At 39.7% G+C, this 15,009-nt stretch overlaps 1 protein-coding gene across 2 annotated transcripts in view; it reads right to left on the minus strand.

Moving 5' to 3' along the window:
• kif26ab (kinesin family member 26Ab) overlaps positions 1-14,533 on the minus strand; it is a 115,064-nt gene extending 100,531 nt beyond the window's left edge. Inside the window, exons 1-2 of one of the 2 annotated variants that reach the window (XM_079854257.1) lie at positions 14,325-14,533; positions 11,887-12,123 (exon numbers count right to left, since the gene is read on the minus strand). In XM_079854257.1, coding sequence (XP_079710383.1) covers positions 11,887-12,123; positions 14,325-14,459 — 372 coding nt within the window. In that variant the 5' untranslated portion in view covers positions 14,460-14,533. Of the gene's footprint in view, positions 1-11,886; positions 12,124-12,626; positions 12,768-14,324 lie in introns of those variants that run through there. The other variant, XM_079854258.1, reaches the window with a different exon arrangement.
• Positions 14,534-15,009: the final 476 nt, after the last annotated feature.

The following is a 15,009-nucleotide window of genomic DNA, read 5'->3' on the forward strand; positions in this document are numbered from 1 at the left end:
TTTTTCTCTGATATCTTTTTCACTGCATATCCAGTAGAGATAGATAGATAGATAGATAGATAGATAGATAGATAGATAGATAGATAGATAGATAGATAGATAGATAGATAGATAGATAGATAGATAGATAGATAGATAGATAGATAGATAGATTATTTATAGAACAAAATGTAATTTTTTATTTTTGGAAAATATCAAAAATATTGCTGCAAAAAGTGAAGTTAGTTCTGAGATTGTTTTTACTTTTTTATTATTATGTGTCCAAATGCTTTTTTTGGCCACTGTAGTTATATTACTGTCTGTTGTAACAAATACACAATTCATTTAATTTATTTAACCTCTCCTGTTGAAAATAAAAGTCAGTAGATACATTTGAAAATAGGTTCAATTGAGAAACTGATTTGACTGGCAAAAGATAAAACCACTTTCACCAGCTCAAGTCCTTTCTATAAAACCACTGTGTGCATTTAAAAAAGAAGCCCATATGCCTCTAGAGGACAAAATAGGAATTTCAAGTGCTTCATGATTTATATTTGACAGCTCCAAACATGTCTGAACAATTTACATAAAACAGTAAATAGGTCAAAGTCTCAATGTGCAAATTACCTCCTTGGAAATTTGTTAGGATATATATATATATATATATATATATATATATAAATATATATATATATATATATATATATATATATATATATATATATATATATATCCTAACAAATAGGATAACAAATATATAATAACAAATATATATATGTGAGCATCAGTGCATGCCCTTAGATACCCAAATGCAAAACAAGTTCTTTGTTTCAACGTCAAAAGCCTGAGACTGAGAATAAAACAATTTAGGAAGAGCTTATCATAGTCATATCAGCTGAACACACAGCTTTACAGTGAAACAGCCCGGAAGCAAACAATGAGTTTAAACACTCACTGATTGAGAATCAGATAGTAATCAGATGCTCACCGGAGTAAACATCAATAATGCAGTGTAGTACTTGGCTCTCTCATCTCTCAACCCATCATTTCCTGTGGTTTACATTCTGGTTTTCCTATGGTCGATGGGTTGAAAGGTTAAGAGGAAGACGAGAGTGGCATGCATAAAACGTCAAAAGGTTCAGATGAGGTGAGTGAATCCAGGGCTAGTACGGACACATGCTGTTAAATATTATTCAAACTCACCATTTGGTATCAAAATGCTACCAGTACTGACAGCTTTAAAAGTCATGCTGTCAAGGTCATTAGGGTTTTCTGAATTATATTATATTTTTGGATTTTTTTTTAGGAAAAAACGTATTTGCATTAGAGTCAGTGTCACTGATCTATTCAATTGATTAATTCAAAAATGCATTAAAATGCAAATCATACAAACAATAACTTGAATACAACTCTCTCTATATGTATATATACAAAATAATGTTTAAATTTAAAATAAATACATGTGAAATAAATACATTAAAAATGTCAACTTATTTTAAAATTGTTATTACACAACTTTTTCATCTGATCTATTTGTTTGTGACCTTACACTATGTGTTTTCAAATCCCTACTATTACTAACACACGTAAATCAAATGTCACACGTCAGAGGCAGTCCAATCCTAACAACCTGCGTACTTTTCCGGTGTCTTCTAGTACTATATTCTCTTTTCCTATTGGTCTCTGGAATTGCCAGTCCGCTGTAAACAAAGCTGATTTCATTACATCTATTTCTAGTCATTTGGGTCTCAGTCTACTGGCCCTGACTGAGACCTGGATCAGACCAGAGGACACTGCCACACCAGCTGCCCTCTCCACTAAATTCACTTTCTCACACACCCCTCGCCTGACTGGAAGGGGTGGTGGTACTGGTCTGCTCATCTCAAACGATTGGAAATTTGATCATTTACTAACTCTGTGTGACAACAGCTCTTTTGAATCACATTCAATTACTATCACTAGCCCTATTAATATCCATTTTGTAGTTGTATATCGTCCCCCAGGGCAGCTCGGCAGTTTCTTGGAAGAGCTTGATGTGCTACTCTCGTCCTTCCCTGAGGATGGTACTCCTCTCGTTGTTCTTGGAGACTTCAACATCCACCTAGAAAAACCTCAGGCTGCTGATTTCCACACTCTGCTTGCCTCATTTGACCTCAAGCGAGTATCTACTGCGACTACTCACAGATCAGGTAATATATTGGACCTTATCTACACACGCTACTGCTCCACTGACCATACACTGGTCACTCCACTGCACACCTCAGATCACTTCCTCCTCACTCTCAACATCAACCTGCCACGGAACACAACACACACTCCTCCACAGGTCACTTTTCGGCGAAACCTACGCTCACTCTCACCCTCTCGTCTATCCTCTCTGGTCTCATCCACACTTCCTCCACCTGATCAGCTTTCAACACTAGATACTAACAGTGCAACTGATAATCTTTTCTCCACTTTAACATCCTGCTTGGACACCTTCTGCCCCCTTTCCTCCAGGCCAGCCCGCGCCACACCCTCTGCCCCCTGGTTATCTGATGTTCTCCGGGAACATCGTTCGAAACTTAGGGGTGCAGAGAGGAAGTGGCGCAAATCAAAAGATCCTACTGATCTTGGTCTTTATCAGTCCCTCCTCTCTTCCTTCTCTGATAATATCTCTACTGCTAAAATGACTTACTATCACAACAAAATTAACAATTCTTCAGACTCTCGCATGCTTTTCAAAACCTTCTCCTCTCTTCTCAACCCTCCTCCTCCTCCTCCTTCATCAACACTAAATGCTGACGATTTTGCTACATTCTTTATAAATAAAACAACCTCCATCAGCGGCCAATTTAGCAATCCACAAATTGACACACACACTTTTCCAGCTAACACGCACTCTCTACCCTCCTTCTCTCTACTCTCAGAGACAGAAGTCTCCAATCTCCTCCTTTCCAATCGCCCTACCACCTGTCCGCTTGATCCTATTCCCACTAACCTACTTCAAGCCATTTCATCCTCAGTTGTACCCACACTCACACACATCATAAACACCTCTCTTCACACTGGTACCTTTCCCACAGCATTTAAGCAGGCTCGTGTAACCCCACTGCTTAAGAAACCCACTCTAAATCCAGCACATCTGGAGAATTACAGACCAGTATCTCTCCTTCCATTCGTCGCGAAAACACTTGAGCGAGTTGTTTTCAACCAGATCTCTTCCTTCCTTACACAGAACAACCTCTTGGACAACAATCAATCTGGTTTCAAAAGCGGACACTCAACTGAGACGGCCCTGCTCTCAGTAATTGAAGCTCTGAGACTGGCAAGAGCAGCCTCCAAATCCTCAGTTCTCATCCTGCTGGATCTGTCTGCTGCCTTTGACACAGTTAACCACCAGATCCTCCTGTCAATCCTAAAGACGAAGGGCATCTCGGGAACCGCACTCCAATGGTTCAAGTCATACCTCTCAGGTAGGTCCTTTAGGGTTTCGTGGAGGGGTGAGGTGTCTAAGACACAACATCTAGCTACTGGAGTGCCTCAGGGCTCAGTGCTTGGACCACTTCTCTTCTCCATCTACATGACATCACTAGGATCTGTGATTCAGACACATGGCTTTTCCTATCACTGCTACGCTGATGACACACAACTCTACCTCTCATTCCAGCCCGACGATCCGACGGTAGCTGATCGTATCTCAGCCTGCCTGACAGACATTTCTGGCTGGATGAAGGACCACCACCTTCAACTAAACCTTGCGAAGACAGAGCTACTCGTGGTCCCGGCCAACCCAACACTTCACCACAACTTCACCATTCAGCTAGACTCGTCATCCATAACTCCATCTAGATCAGCCAGGAACCTTGGTGTGGTAATTGATGATCAATTGAACTTCACAGACCACATTGCAAGAACTGCCCGGTCATGTAGATTTGCCTTGTACAACATTAGGAGGATCAGACCCTTCCTATCAGAACATGCTACTCAACTCCTTGTCCAAGCGCTTGTTTTATCCAGACTTGACTATTGCAACGCTCTCCTGGCTGGTCTTCCAGCTTGCACAGTCAAACCTCTGCAACTGATCCAGAACGCCGCAGCTAGAGTGGTCTTTAACGAGCCGAAAAGGGCACATGTCACTCCTCTCCTCACAAAACTGCACTGGTTGCCAGTTGCCGCTCGCATCAAATTCAAGTCACTGACGTTTGCCTACAGAACAACCACTGGTTCTGCTCCCTTTTACTTTAACTCTTTACTTCAGACTTATGTGCCTTCCAGGAACTTGCGCTCTGCAAGTGAACGGCGTCTTGTGGTGCCATCTCAAAGAGGCACAAAATCTCTTTCTCGGACCTTTACCATGACTGTTCCCTGCTGGTGGAATGATCTGCCGAACTCAACCAGAGCGGCTGAGTCCATAGCCACTTTTAAGAAACGGCTGAAGACACTTCTTTTTCGACAGCACTTGATCCAGTAATACTAACACTTTCTCTCTACTACTCTATTCTGTTCTATTAAAAAAAAAAAAAAAAAAAAAAAAAAAAAAAATGCGTTTATTTAAACTGAGAAGGGTCATAGCACTTGCATTTTGTTGTCCTACTGCTAGTTTAACTGCTTCTATTGTTCTCATTTGTAAGTCGCTTTGGATAAAAGCGTCTGCTAAATGAATAAATGTAAAAATGTAAATGTAAAATGTTATAAAGTTTTTCAAAAGCATATGGCTGCAGCATAAATACAAAATGGCATGTGTGTTTTAAAATAGAATTTTTTTGCAAGAATTTTTTTATTTTTTCTCTTTTCTTATGTCATAAACCCATTAATCATAAAATGCTTTTCTTTCAAATAACATCAGAGACACGTAACGAAAAGACAATTCAAGGAATCAGGTGTGGGTTGACGTAAGAATGTTTGCTGGATGCCATCCACCCCCATGTTCGTCACAAGTCTCCTGTTATTATGTTCTGATAAACGCCTTTGAATTTCTTGTAAGCTCAGAGCATATGAAAGTACGAGAAAAGTGCACAGGAGGAGAATTGAATGAGAAACTAATAAAGGCAATAAAATTGAGTGATTTATAGTGACTGCTCTGGCATGTGCAAGGCAATACTTCCCTGCAGGGTTAAGAGTGAAGAATGGGACGAGCAAGTCGAACCAGGACTTCCAGTAGACCTTCAACTCCACTTCAACCAGCCTCGCTTCTCGTGAGAACCGAGAGCTTTTCTCTGGTAGGGGTGTGAGGAAATAATTGATGTCCTTGGAATAAACATTCCAAAAATGCCGTTGGGCATGCACTCATATTTGAGCTCACGAAAGCAAAAGGCTTCTTGACAGATTTCACTCTATTAAGTAACCTGAAAATTCAGATGAGCTCATGACAACGTCAGGCTTATTGATGCATTTTACTCTATAAAAAGAGGATAGTCAATCGTTCTTGGCATCTATGAGTCTGTTTACACCTGGTATTAAGAGGCGTATTGGTCGATCCGATCACAGGTGGACGACGCTAAATACAGGTGTTAGCGGGGTCTAAAACGTTTTGAGCTTGTCCACTTTCGACCACTTCCAGAGGTAGTCGAAAACGCGTTCGACCAGATTGCTTTCGTAGTGTAAACGCTCATGTGATTGAATGTGTTCGAACAGCCACAAAAGATGCCTACTCTCCGCCTACTGACCTAACGCGTAAACATTATGGGAAGCGCACTAGCCAGACGAGATTTAAACTTTGTTAGTTGAAGACCCAAGTTTGAATTGATGAAAAAGTTACCGAGCACAATGTTCTCTCACCATTCCTGATTTCTAACACACACTCACAGCATTCGGTGTGATATTGCGGCTGTCAGAGTAGAAATGAAAGCTGATGATCTCTGTGTTTTTCCATCTCCGGTCGCGTTCATATGTAAATTGCGTGAGCTTATTTCGTCCATTAGATTGAAAGATCTGAAAGAAGCCCATACATTTACCCGCCCATCCTCCCCTCGAAGAAATCAGGACAGAAGTGATTGAAAGTGGACAAAAGAGACGGGAATGTGTCTCCCTCGTCTACTTGTGATCCAGTCGACCAAAATGCATCTTAATACCAGGTGTAAACAGGGCCTATGGTTCCATGAAGAACATTTTACATCCATGGAACCTGAAAAAAAAGGTTATTTATACACTAAAAATAAGGTTCCAAAAGGGAGTTTTCACAGTAATGCTATAGAACAACCATTTTGGATTCCACAAAGAACACTATAAAGAACCTTATGTGCAATGGAAAAGTTCCATGAATGTTAAAGTTTCTTCATGGAACCATCAAAGCCAAAGAAGAACCTTCATCTTTAAGAGTGAGTGGAAAAAGATTCTTCAGAATATTAAAATGTTCTTCACTCTAAGAAAAAAAAAGTTCACTGAAAGGTTCTTTGAGGAACACAAAATGGTACTTTAAGGCCATTGCTGTGAAAACCCTCTTTTGGAAACATTATTTTGAAGAGTGTATCCGTAGAGTGCTTTTTAAACTGGAATCGCTTTAAAATGTCACGTCTTTTCAAGCCTGTCTATACCTCAGAGATTTTTCATAATACTTCTTCTGAGCCCTGGCATACAATATAACATCTAAGTGGCTTACGCAACAACAAATTGAATGAGACAATTAGCCAATGCCCTTTAAAAGATCTCCATCTTTATTGTCCAAAACAATGTAGTCTAATCAGACACGGTCCACCCATTTTCATACTTTGTTATGATTCTTATCCCATAGCAGCCAACCACACTGACCTTTCATGTGGCAGTTAAAGCCCAGTGTCGCTCATACACACATATAGACACACAGCTGCAGGGGTTAAGTGTTCGAAATGAAAACGGCAAACTGCAAATCCATCTAGCTTTGTTTTAGATGATCCTCCCAGGGGGGGGTTTGGAGGTCTGGTCACAAGAGAGTTCAAGGAGATGACTGACAGCAAATGAGAGCTAAGTATTCTCATTACAACCATCATCTAAGGTTTCACACAGCATTTGAAGGATGGAGGGATGCAGGTGATTTCGACCTGCCCTGTGAATGGACTTTAAACTTCTTACATGTCACAACAGAGAGCTTATAGACCCTTAGAACTGTAGTGGTCATTATAATTGATGACAGCCATTTCAGTGCCTTTCTTTGGACAATGGAGATGAAATAACGGCCGCCCCCAAGCGCATATTCATCTTATTAAACGTGATACCTTGTAGTCCATCATCACAATAATGGGATTGGGAACGCCACATTCCATACCGCTAGATTGTTCTAACCCAGGTGCGAATGCCCTTAAATTTGGTTGAATGATCCTGTAATCGATGCGGACGGCCAGTGGAGCGAAACAATTTGACGTTAGACGTCTCAGATTAATTTTCAACGGTTAATGGTTATCGTAGCCGGACATATGATTTAGGGTAAGCGCCGGCCATTTTTTAAAATTGCGAGTCTTGGGTAATGTGCTAGAGCTTTGTGACTAGTTAACTGCCAATCATTGTAGGCAATGAAGTCTTTGTCCATTGTCCCGTGTTAAGCTTCCAGGCATTCCATCCTCAGGCATTGTTCAGGTGTTAAGTGCCCTGACATTGAAGTGAATGAACTACTGAGGGGAGAGCTTCTTTATTGTTTGAAGAGAAGAGACCATTCCTCACTGATATCAGGCGAAGGAATCACTGGTAATAAATAATAAAACAAAGGATGGCGAGGACTGAAAGCAAACCTGGTGAAAAAGAGTGAAGCCATTAAAAGCTGTGGGGCGTGAAGGAAGACTAATTGCCACCTGTGAGCGTGTGCTTGGCAGAAGACTGTAAAGAAACGGCCTGTCACACGCCGGGCTGCAGTGCTGCTGACCACGCATTTCCTGGAAGGAACTTTTTCAGGAGCAAATTTTAAGATTTTACAATCTTTTGAGTTTTTTCAATGAGGATTTCACTTCTGAATAGTTTGCTTTGCTGGACTTGCCAGTACATTAATTTACGAGACATACATTTCACATATTTACCTAAAGTTTGGGTATTAGCCTCAGCCTTTCATAGTACACCCATTGGAAATAAAGTGATATTTACAAGGTACCGGGCTGCTATGTTTAGCCCCTCTGAGGATAAAATTATCATTAAATTTGCCAAAAGTTGAGAATTTAGTGCCATTAAGTTGCATCATTTGCAGACCACTACTACTGTTGTGCATTTATTTGAATCTAATTGGCATTAAATGGTATTACGTTTTATTAAACCATCACACTGTGTACATAGTAGATATAGATGAGATATTATAAATGTGTAGCAAAAGAGAGGGTGAGTGTTAGATAGATAGATAGATAGATAGATAGATAGATAGATAGATAGATAGATAGATAGATAGATAGATAGATAGATAGATAGATAGATAGATAGACAGATAGATAGACAGATAGATAGATTTCAAAAGTCTGGATTTGCAAGCCTACTTGAATGTTGCCACTGGATAGTTAAACTGCAAAAAAACATAAATGTCAACAATTACACAAAAATAACTGACTAAGAGGCCAGCACTCCTTGCCAACACAAGCTGGCTGGGAATAAATGAGCTCTAGTATGAACCAGTGAAGTGCAGCTGGGTCATTGGGGCAGCCTGATATCTGAAACTTATTGAGTGCTGCAGTTCCCAGACCTTACCAGCAAACTGAGAGCAATTTTCATAATGAACATATGAGGGGGGAGCAGGTGTGAATCGCAATTGAAAATCAAGAATAATGAAAACTCAACCAATTTAAAGCCAGGATTTAAGCCCACAGGCCACCCACACTTTGGCAGGAGCTGATAAACAGTAACCCTCTGTAGCTTCTCAGCTAGAACCATATCACTTGAGTCTCTAAGTTCAGGTCAGGTAACCACCACACATCTCCAGCTGGACAAAGCATCCTTTCTTTTCCCAACTGCAGGGAAAGCAGGACTCCCATGACCAATACTTCCACAGTCTCATTAAGCCATCAGCAGAGGGGCCGATAGAGACCTCTCCGGCTTGACCCCATCGCTTTATCCCCCACACCTGGAGACGACCACACAGGGCAAACAGCAGGAGTGAAACGGACAGCCAAACTTGGGATGGTTTCAGACAACCACTGGTGATGAGAATGAGCGAGTACTAACCAAATAACACATCTTAGGGTGGGACGAGGTCATACGCATCCACCAACACTGATGCACACCCACACAAAAGCCCTATCTTTATCCCCTGAGGTAACCTGGAGAGAAGAGAACTTGAGGCGGGGGTTCAAAGCAAACCGGAGGGCTTGTAATCCTACCTAAGCATGAGATCTCTCTTGAAACACAACCACAAAAGAAAGCGAAGGGAGGGGGAAAACCTGAGGCTAACCCAAGCAGCAAGTCAGACAACAATAAAAAGTCGACAGCCTATATTTAACTGTGGTGGGAATTTGGTGAGGAGTATACAGGAACACTTTGAATGCATGATGAAGGTCAACTGGGTCTCCACTTCCTCCACAGACTCCACAGCGAGTCCGCTCGACTGTTTTCTCCCCCCAATGTCGATGGACAAGGGGGGAGATAAGCATTGTTTCCCAAAACAATGGGCCACTTCCAATAGCCCCTCCCCTATCGACAGACTCTCAGAAACTGGCACTCACATATTCTGCATGAAAACAGTGTGTGAAAGTAAGGAAAGCTGTTGAAAACTCTAGAAACGGAAGGTTGTGAGAAAAAAAGAGCATTTTTTGGCTTTAGGAATGAGCAGATAGACTGTAAACACCCCAAACAAACAATGGCGAATGACTTCAGTTTACCAGCATTCAGAAAAGTGTAACGCAAGGGTGGACATTGTGGATTACTTCAAAGTACCAGGGATTTTTCCTTTCAGCTTTTGTTGTACAATACTGGTATGGAATTCTGTCCTCCATTTGATTGATTATGTTCCATTACTCTCCAATTAAAACAGCATTGGTTTTATAAAATAAAGAACAGTTAGTTCCAGGCCTCAAACCTGATTGGTCGAGCAGCATTCAAAGAGTGCGTTAACGGTGGAGATTTTAAAGTGACACTTTATGAAAGTGACTCTCTATATGAGTAAGTCATTGAGTCCTTCATTCAAAATCGTTCAAAAATGCTGATGCATTCAGAAACAAAACAAGTGGCTATCTTTATGAGTGAATCAATCACACAACCAATTAATTCAAATACACTGATTCATTCCGTAATGAAAAAATGTACTCTCTTAATGAGGTGGTCACTAACAATTTGTTAATAAAAAACTGATTTATTCAGTGAGTCATCAAAACTTATAAACAACAAAACAGATTACTCTTTATGAGTGAATCATTCAATCATTCAGTCAAACAATTTGTTTAAAAACACTGATTCATTCAGGAATGAGACAATGACTCTTAATTAATGAATCATTCACCCAAATGATTATTTAAAAGAAAATCTGATTAATTCACAAATTAAACAAACATCTTGTTTTAAGAGTCAATGAACCATTCAGTCAGCCAAATAGATCAACTGTTCCTGATTCATTCAGAAATAAAACTAGTAATTGTGTTTATGAGTGAGTCATTGAATAATTCACTCAAATTATTTGTTCAATAACACTAATTCATTCAGGAATGAAACAAGTAACTTTCTTTATGAGGTAGTCAAAACCCATTTATAAAAATGTCAATTGAATCATTCACTCAAATGGTTTGTTCAAAAACCATGATTCATTAAAAAATGAAACAGGTGACTGTATTTATGAGATAGTCTTTGAATCATTCACTCAAACGATTTGTTCAAAAACACTGATTTATTCATATATGAAACAAATGACTCTCTTTATGAGGTTGTCTTTAAATCATCCATCCAAAACACAGATTCGTTCAGGAAAGAAACTTCATTCAACTAATTAGTTCAATCCTTTCATAAATAAAAAACATTCAGGGATGAAACAAGTAACTTTCTTAATAAGTGAGTCATTGAATCATTCACTCAAATAATTCATTCAAAAGCACTAAATCATTTAGTAACGAAACAAGTGACTCTTTTCATGAGTTGAGTTGAATCATTCATCACAAAAGCACTCTTGCTCATGTGATATTGATTAAACAGCACCAAAAATCTACACTAGAAATGTAACCTCACAAATTATAATAATTTGTTTTGTTTCAGTCAATTTAGTGCAACCTTAATAGTTCATTTTTGCATCCAGATTGCTCTCTGTATATCATGCCCATCCACTTACTGCATTGGCAAGCACAGGGGCACATCACGCCACACAGCTGAGCTTCTCACATCTAACTCCAACCATCCCACTCAAGGCTTGATGAGGCTTCATCACCAGTTTGACCATAAACCAAGATCCAGCAATGAGACATTTCAAACAGCATTTAAGGAAGTTGTGCGGTGAAGCCATGATCACGCTTTTATCCAAGCCTGTATGCATTTCAAACAAATTATAATAATGACTTGAAAGCATTCTAAAGTACAACAAAGCCTATAGTTTGAAAAAGAGGTTGCTGAAATATTTGCTCTCTGTGAAGGTATAGTAAAAAAGATTAACCTTCTGGGTGAACTTTGTGAATAGGAGCCTGAATAGGATATCAGTTTTCTGATAAGAGGGTCATAAAACTAGAAAGACAGGGCTTATTTGTGTCAACTTTTCAGATTTTACACAAAAATGGCCTTTAGGAGGCATTCACTGGATTGCATCTGATTTATGTGAGGCTTTCACAATGCTGTGAAAAGAGCAGAGTGACAGAATGTGACAAAGAGAACAACTTCCATAGCTTTGAAGCTCAGGTGAAAGTCAAGTGCTTCTTGAGACTAACAAAAGCTTCTTAGTCATCCATTTCTGCATGAGTCAAAACAGATCCTCGAAAGATAACTTTATTAGTAAAAAGAAATGCAGCAAGATTTCCACTGTCTTGGATGTACTCTGCAGTGGCATCCTAATAATGCTTTTCGCTCACTGACCTTTAAGGAAGCGGGGTCGGACAGAGCGAGGGCTTGTCTCCTCAGTTCAGCTACGGTCATCTGACACTGCTTGCACAGATCTGGCCTAGTCTCGTCCCTGTCTGATTCCGAGACGCTCACGGCTCCTGCGCCTTCAGGTGCTGGTCTGCCGGCACACATTTCCTCCTCCGCTGACAGCCTCCTCCTCGTGCTCAGCTCAAGTGAGAGAGAAGACTCTCCGCTCGAACAGCCTTCCACCTTTTTGAAAGACAACAAAATCACAATGCAGAAAGAGCACATATACTTTTCAAACATCTGTCAAAATTAGCTAACATTTAGAGCTTTAACATTACAGTTAATTGCATATTACAAATGGTTTATTATATTAATAACCATTCCACACTATGAAAATTATATGTCTAATAAGTTATGACAGTTATGTTTTTACATTGCTTTAACTCATCAAAATAAGTTAAGTTATACAAGATTTTAAAAAAATGTTTTAAGTCAGTTTAATGTAATTTAAGTTGAAATTGCTTGAATATCCAAGTTGATTGCACTTAAAAATGTATGGCAGTGCATGTACACGTAGCTTCACTACATATTAGGTAGTTCTTAACTCGTGTTATACACACAACATGTGATTAAACTTTCTAACGTGTTGCAAGGTATTCAATCACAATGAACAAACAGCAAACGTTGGCATTCAATTCGATTACTGTAACTTCTCAGCATCAGTTGTTGTTTATAAGAGGACTTACAGTTGACCGGCTGATCTGGAACTCTCCTCGCGCATTCCCTTGAGTTAAATCCATCATCTCGGTATAACAGATCAAAGCACTGCGGATATCTAGTGTACTTTATTGCTCCTCTATTTGTCTACACACATTGATTAGGAGCACAGTTCATGAATAGTCAGTGGGAGCGCAAAGCAAAAGGCACAACAAGATTCCCCTTAAAGTTTTGCTTTGCTGTAGTTCCATGACGATGCGCGTACGCGGGAGTGAAGTTTGACTGCTGTCAACGCGTGTGCGCGCTGCGCGGCTCGGTCACTTGGTTAGAGGGGTGGAGCTGCTATTCAGTAGCTATTCAAACACTGAGAATATGCTGTTTCAGATAGTTTATTGGCTGCTTGTGCACAAACAAAAAGTGAAAATAAAGTTGTAGGGAATTCACCATAATTAATTGTGTGTTTTGTGATAAGGAATGTGCTCATGTGAACCTAATCAATTGATCAAACTGTGTCTGTCTGATGTACAACAATTCATAATAATAAAAGTATTTGTATTATTGTAAGGAACAGCCTATAAACTCATTTTACTATTTTACCATTTGCATGTCTGTAAAATCAGATCCAAAGCAAAACGTTGCTCAAATTGGGTGCTAAACAAGACATTTAATCAAAAAGAAAAAAAAAAAAAGAAAAAAAATTGTATGAAAAAAAAAAATGTATGTCTGAAATAAAAATAAATAAATAAATAAATAAATGATTGCTGCTAACATAAATTACGTCATCTTTTATGTTGCAGTTCACTTGTGTCGACTGTGAGATTACGGGTGTGCTGATGTCGTTTGCATATTACTCTGGCGCCACCCTCTGGTATTGTCTTTAACTGCATCTTCCAAACCTCTTGATTTGCAAGAAATTGTCGGAATGTTTGAATATTTAATTACCCGTTGCTAATTATATTATGTTGATGATGTATATGCTGGGATCACGTGATTTTAAATTGCATCCCAAATACTGTCAATCAAACAATTCGCCTCAAATAACCCACATTCAATCCTTTGTCGGTGAGAGCGCCCTCAGTCCAATAAACCATCAATAACGGACCGTTTAACGTAGGCGAACAAAACAGCTAAACCTATACTGACAGAAATTCGGCTTTTTTTGTGTCCGTCTAGACTCAATAACATTTTAGCCAATATAAATTAAACTCTCTGACAGAGTGCTTCAAAACCTTTATTTGAGCATTAATGTCAGTTTGTGCACCTTTATAGTGGTTAACACCTCAGACTGATGTTGTTTTTTACTCGAAGTCTTTTTTTATTTTCAGGAAGCCTAGTAGCATATATAGGCCTATAACTGAATTGAATTGCTGAAATCTTAACCGCAGAAAAACTTTTAATCAAGCACAAAGTTCACAATATGATGAAAAAATGATATGCAAAATGAATGGTTTAAGTTGCGATAGCACTTTAATGTATTTCGCATGCTTTAAAGGAAGTTGCTAAAAGCGCGGACGCTGAGAGCTGTTCGTGGTGCTGAAGTGTAGAAATCACCACAAATCATATAACCAATGATAACTTCCTATTCATATTTGTGAACCTCAAAATTTGATAGCTTTTAATAGGACAATAAGTGTGTTTAAGCAAAACACCCCACATAGATTCTAACGAGCTCTAAATTAGTCAACTTGTGGAGTCTTTTGTACTCTCAAAAGCTGCGAGATGCTTACCTTGGCTTTTCGCTTTAACAGATGACTAGTAAATCCAAAAATGATGTCAGCGTCCACGAAAAACGTCCCCAGGTCAATCAGACTGGGCTTCTGCTTGTCCTCCCCAGATGACCCGTTAGAGTTTTGTAAATCCATTGTGCAGCTGTAAATATGTTTCCTCGCCCTGCTTACAGCAAATGTGGAGAAGTCATCGCGCGCTCTCTGGAGTTCCGAGTCATTTTACAGATGGATCTCTCTGATCCAAAGCGGTGTCATGGTCTTATCCAGAGGGTCCCTCTCAGGTACATCCAACTGTTGACTCATGTAGATCGTCCGGTTTCTGTTCCAAATCACTTGCCGCGTATAAAATCATACATCCATATGTTGACACAAGCTTTCAAGAACCCCATACACTCCATACATGATCCATGCGCTTCTGGCATACATCCTTTTTGGATAGGCAGTCCACGCCTTGTCTTGTCTACACTGCAGGTCTAGGAGTGAACTCGCCCGAGCCTGTTGAGGACTACCTTGAACAACTCCACCTCTTTCTCAACCCCTCTCTCTATCTTTCTCTCTCTCTCTTTCTCTCCGCTCTAACATCCTCATGGCGAGTGTGTCGCTCTCGCGCTTGATGCTCAACCAGTGCGCGCTTCAAGTCCTTGCGTGCGCTGTGAGTGATGCGTATCCTTCATTGCAGCAGACA

This window comes from Squalius cephalus (genome assembly GCF_949319135.1).
Source record: "Squalius cephalus genome assembly, chromosome: 20".
Taxonomy (NCBI): Eukaryota; Metazoa; Chordata; class Actinopteri; order Cypriniformes; family Leuciscidae; genus Squalius; species Squalius cephalus.